Source organism: Anguilla anguilla, chromosome 8, assembly GCF_013347855.1.
Source record: "Anguilla anguilla isolate fAngAng1 chromosome 8, fAngAng1.pri, whole genome shotgun sequence".
In the NCBI taxonomy this organism is placed as follows: Eukaryota; Metazoa; Chordata; class Actinopteri; order Anguilliformes; family Anguillidae; genus Anguilla; species Anguilla anguilla.
This window is the reverse complement of record NC_049208.1, coordinates 3,671,543-3,676,792: the sequence shown is the minus strand read 5'-3', so window position 1 is coordinate 3,676,792 and position 5,250 is coordinate 3,671,543. Positions and strand designations below refer to the sequence as shown.

The window sequence follows — 5,250 nt, the reverse complement described above, 5'->3', positions numbered from 1 at the left end:
CTTGCACTCCAGACCAATCAATAACTTACTTCCTATTTTATATAATAAATCCAAGGGAAGCATAAATCAAGATTTACAGCTGTGCTGGTATGCCGGTCCTGCTTCCGGTTCTCATAATGTAGCGTGCAAATATACAAAAATCTCGCCATATACATAGTGTTACAATATTTTGATATTTCAGTATATTTTCAGACTATTACATTTTTTTTATGGTTGCTCAGGAAACAGTCAGGGATGGAAAATTCTGTGAAAAAATCCAAATATTTCATATTTAAGAGCAATTTAATCAGTGGCTGTGTTGTTCGCACCAGCACGGTCAGTTTTGCTATTTCATCAGATGGTCTTACCTGTGAGGATGAGGAGGAGGAGGAGGACGATGAAGAAGAGAGGAGCCATGAGCATGTATGAAAGGGAGAAATACGCAGAAAATGAGTGTGTCTGTGCATATGTGTGTGTGTGTGTGTGTGTGTGTGTGCGTGTGTGTCTGGGACACTAAGCCGTGTCTCAAAGTGATGCACAACCTGTGGCCGCAACCTTTGTGAAGAGCATCACTTCCTCTTCCTCCTGTGTTCCTGGGCCTGTGTTCTCCCTTTTCTCCCTCCCTCTCAGTGCAATCCCATAACAACACCAAACAACACAATAATAATAATAATAATAAGAAGAAGAAGACAATAATAACAATAGTGAGAGAAAACATTAATTTCTTTGCAATATAGATAAGATTTGTTTATTCATAATTGTCGTGTGGGAAAAATATTGCTGTACACATCTTTTCAAAAGAGACACTTGTTCTATATGACACACGGTTTATATTTGTGTTGGGAAGATTCACAGTGAGAGTCCGTCCATGATATTAATATTGTGATGCATAGCTTCATGGAGAGAGACTGTCCAGTAGCTCGACGATGTGATCGGCTGGCTCGCACACACAAGCCAGCAGCTTGGCAATGTAACACGCTGCCTTGCAAAGAGAGTCCATCCAGCTGCTCAGCACTGCGACACAAAGACACACGCCGCGGCAGCCGGAGAGAAAAAAAGTGCCTTTTAATTAAATAAAAAATCAAGAATTTAAATAGACAAACGTAATAAATAAAAAGAAGGGATTTGGAAGGTAAGGGATATGAGATGCACCTGAGGGAAAATAAACATGAACTCAGCTGCGCTGTCACAGAACACCACTCCGCAGAAGTAATCTGCAGCAATTGTCAGTTTGCGGGATTTTTACTGGCGTCTAAAGGGTTAAAATATTTCAGATAAATTTTTTTTTTTTTTTTTTTTTTTTTTTTTCCCCTCCCATCCACAGGGGGCTCCACTCTAAAGTGTAGACACAGGAGCAGGTGCAACTACGTGGTGTATTCCCTGTTCCCTGACTGAGGCAAAGAAGGTTTACTGTAAGCCACCCCTCCTTCTCCATGCCTTTTAATATATTAAATAAGTACATTACATTTTAATAGAAATATAAACATATAAACTAAAAAAAAAAAATAATAATAATGTGATGCAACCTGCTGCAGTTCTGTCATTCTTACAGTCTCTCTCTCCATCACCTGTCTTTGTCTCTCTGTTCTCTGTTCTCTCTCCTCCTCTTTTGCTCTTTCTCTCCCTCACTCTCCTCCCACATTCACACGTTTCCTTTCATAAAGCTTCCAAAGCAGATAAAATAAGCAAATAATACACTGCAATATAATAATAACCACATCAAAAAATTATTATGCAGTTATTTTCATCATAACAACAACAACAACAAAAAACAAAAAAAACAGCAACACAACTTCAGCTAAAATGATAAATACCAGCCCCCCCCCCCTCCTCCACTGTCCACAGCAGTTTGTACAATAATATGTACTTCTGTTTATTCAAAAGTGACTGGGAAGGGAAACCGCTCTGACAGACAGGCAGGACTGGACAAGTGATTCAGTCACAACGGGAGTAACCAGGAAGGCCAATTTCATTCTAGAGTGTGTGTGTGTGTGTGTGTGTGTACAGTATGTGTGTTTCTGAGTGAGAGCGCGTGTCTGTTTGTGCGAGTGTGTGGATGAGAGAGTACTATGTGTGTGTGAGTTCAGCGTATGCGTGTGTGCACGTGAAAGAGTGAATGGGCATACGTGCATGTGTTTATATGTGACAGTGTGTGCCTGTGTGTCAGTTGAGTGTGTGTGTGTGTGCTTGTGTGTGTGTGTGTGTGTGAGTGAGTGTGTGTGAGTGTGTGTGTGTGCATGTGCGCGTGTGCATGTGCATGTGCATGTGCGTGCGTGCGTGAGTGTGTGTGTGTGTGTGTGTGAGTGAGTGTGTGTGAGTGTGTGTGCATGTGCATGTGCGTGCGTGCGTGCGTGTGTGAGTGTGTGAGTGTGTGTGTGTGTGTGTGTGTGTGTTCACAGTCTGGGTCCTTGGCCTCCTGTCACACAAACCCTGGGGCACAGGAGTGTGGGCGGAGCTATGAAAGGGGGCGGGGCTCAGGCGCGCCCGTCAGCAGTGTATCTCGTACGCCATCTGCGTGTCGAACAGCAGGCCCTGGCTGAGGAACAGGGCCTCGGGGTCCACGGCCACGCCCTCCCCGCCCTCCGCGGGCCTCCGCAGCCCCACCCCCCCGGCCCCGCCCCCGCCCCCTCCCCCGACCCCGCCCCCGAGGTCCTGAGACGGGGAGGGGGTGGGCCCGCGGGGGGTGGGCGGGGCCGGGGGCGGGGGCAGGGGCGGGGCCAGGACGGGCTTGCTGCGGTTGAGGACGTACATCTCGTGGCCGCGCTCGTCGCGGTACTCCTCCAGCTGGGCGAAGGTGGTGGGCCCGTCCGAGTAGTCGTTGACGTACAGGACGCCGGCCTCGTCGGCGGGGCCCTGCTTGAGGCGGCGGCGGCGGCGGTGGCGGCCGTAGATCATGGCGAGCAGCAGCAGGGCGGTGAGCGCCAGCAGGGAGATGGCCGCGCCGATGGCGGTCTGCGTGGCGGCGCTCAGCTCCCGGAAGTCCATGCTCTCCGGCACGTACAGCGGCTCCTGGCTCACGCCCGCGCCGCGGGGGCGGAGCCCCGCCCCGGACGAGGGGGCGGAGCCCGAGGGCCGGGAGGCGGCGGCGGCGGCGTCGGCGGACGAGGCGGACGAGGACACGTTGACGGAGAGGTGAAAGGTCACGCGGGCCACGCCCCCGGGGTTCCAGGCCTCGCACTCGTAGCGGCCGGCGTGCGCCACCGTCACGTTGCTTAGGAACAGCATCCCGCTGCCCGTGTCCCGGTCGAAACGCTCCGCCCCCTCTCCGGCCCCGCCCCCATTAGCGCCGCCCCCCGGGCGCGCGGTCACCCCGCCCCCCAGCTCCGGCCCCGCCTCGGGCCCCGCCCCCGGCCCGGGCCCCGCCTCCTGCACCAGGCCCTTGGGGGACAGGCCGGGCGGCGTCCGGCCGCGGGACAGCTTCCTCCAGGTGACCTGGGGCTGGGGGTAGCCCGAGGCCTGGCAGGACACGCGCAGGTTCTCCCCCAGCCGCACGCTGAGCCGCCGCGGCTCCAGCTGCACCACCGGCGGGATGCACACCAGGCTGTTCCCCGGCACCTCCACCAGGCTGCGCTGCGACAGGCGGGGCGGCTCCGCGCACAGCAGCCGCCGCTCCGACGAGCTCAGCAGCCGCTGGCCCCCCCCATTTATCCAGCCCCGCAGCCAGTGCAGCGCGCAGTCGCAGCGCCACGGGTTGTCTGGGCGACGGGGGGCGGGGGCGAGGGAGGGGGGCGAGGGCAGGGGGAAGGGAGGGGGCACAGGGGCAGGGTTGAGTGAGGTGGGCCCGGGGAAGTGGAAGGCGGCGGGGGCGGGGGCAGGGTCGGGCGGGGGCGGGGGCAGGGGGGCGAGGGCAGTGGGAAGGGAGGGGGCACAGGGGCAGGGTTGGGTGAAGTGGGGCAGGGTTGGGCGGGTGCGGGGTTGGGGCGGGGTGGGGCGGGATTGGGGTGGGGTTGGACGGGACGGGGAGGGTAAGGGAAATTAGAAAAAAGACAGAAGTGAACTTCGTGATCACGGAGTAGTGTTTTCACTGGAGAGATGAGCTCATTGTATCCCTGGCTTAAGGTAAACTCAATTATAAATTAACACATAATTTACAAGAATAAGTATTCATTCCTTCTATATTTAAACAACAATATCACCCTCATACTCTGGTCCTGCACTCTCGTGTTAAAACACACACAGACACGCACACACGCACACGCACACCTACACCCACACACATACACACACACACAGACACGCACACACGCACACGCACACCTACACCCACACACATACACACACACACACACACACACGCACACGCACACGCACACCTACACCCACACACACACACACACACACACCTATAAATAGTATATACACTAGTAAATACACTAGCATACTTGTTTACATGCATGGATATATGTTGCTGTAAGACACGCACACACACACACACACACGCATACTACACACACACACACACTCACACCCTCACACCCTACACACACACGCGCACACACATCTGCCTGTTGTGTCACGCGCTGACTCCGCCTCCTCTCACCTGTGAGGCGCAGTACCTGCAGGCTCACCAGGGGGCGCAGTGAGCCCTGCTGGAGGGTGCGCAGGTTGTTTCTGCTGAGGTCCAGCAGGGCCAGGGAAGAGAGCCCGGCCAGCGCCTCCTCCCCCAGCACCTCCACACTGTTCTGCTGCAGGTGCAGCTCCTGCAGACGCTGCGCAAGGACACTAGCATTATTATTACTATTATTATTATTATTATTATTATTATTACTACTACTATTATTATTGTTATTATTGCTATTACTATTTTATTACTATTATTATTATTATTACTATTATTACTGCTATTTTCTTCTTCTTCTTCTTCTTATTATTATTATTATTATTATTATTATGACTAATATGATTATTATTACTATTATTATTATTACTACTACTCCTACTACTATTATTATTATTATTATTACTACTACTATTATTATTATTGCTATTACTATTTTATTACTATTATTATTATTACTATTATTACTGCTATTTTTCTTCTTCTTCTTCTTCTTCTTATTATTATTATAATTATGAATTCTTTCAGAAACATCAATGCCCCGCCATGCCCTGTCCCACCCCACCCTCGCCCCACCCCCTCACCTCGCCCCGCCCCATCCCTCCCTGGCCCCCGCCCCGCCCTCTCACCTGCAGGCAGCGGAAGGTGTGGTCCTGCAGGCGGGTGATCTGGTTGCCGGACAGGTACAGGATGCGCAGGTGCTCCAGGCCCTG

The 5,250-nt window shown here is 52.5% G+C and overlaps 1 protein-coding gene across 2 annotated transcripts in view; it reads right to left on the bottom strand.

Annotated features, from left to right (window-relative positions):
* Positions 1–2,291: 2,291 nt before the first annotated feature.
* Positions 2,292–5,250, bottom strand: part of lrrc24 (leucine rich repeat containing 24) — a 13,547-nt gene continuing 10,588 nt past the window's right edge. The window contains exons 4-6 of one of the 2 annotated variants that reach the window (XM_035430161.1): positions 5,167–5,250; positions 4,520–4,688; positions 2,292–3,674 (exon numbers count right to left, since the gene is read on the bottom strand). The exon at positions 5,167–5,250 is cut by the window's right edge and continues 195 nt beyond it. In XM_035430161.1, coding sequence (XP_035286052.1) covers positions 2,467–3,674; positions 4,520–4,688; positions 5,167–5,250 — 1,461 coding nt within the window. In that variant the 3' untranslated portion in view covers positions 2,292–2,466. The remainder of the gene's footprint in view (positions 3,675–4,519; positions 4,689–5,166) is intronic. The other variant, XM_035430159.1, reaches the window with a different exon arrangement.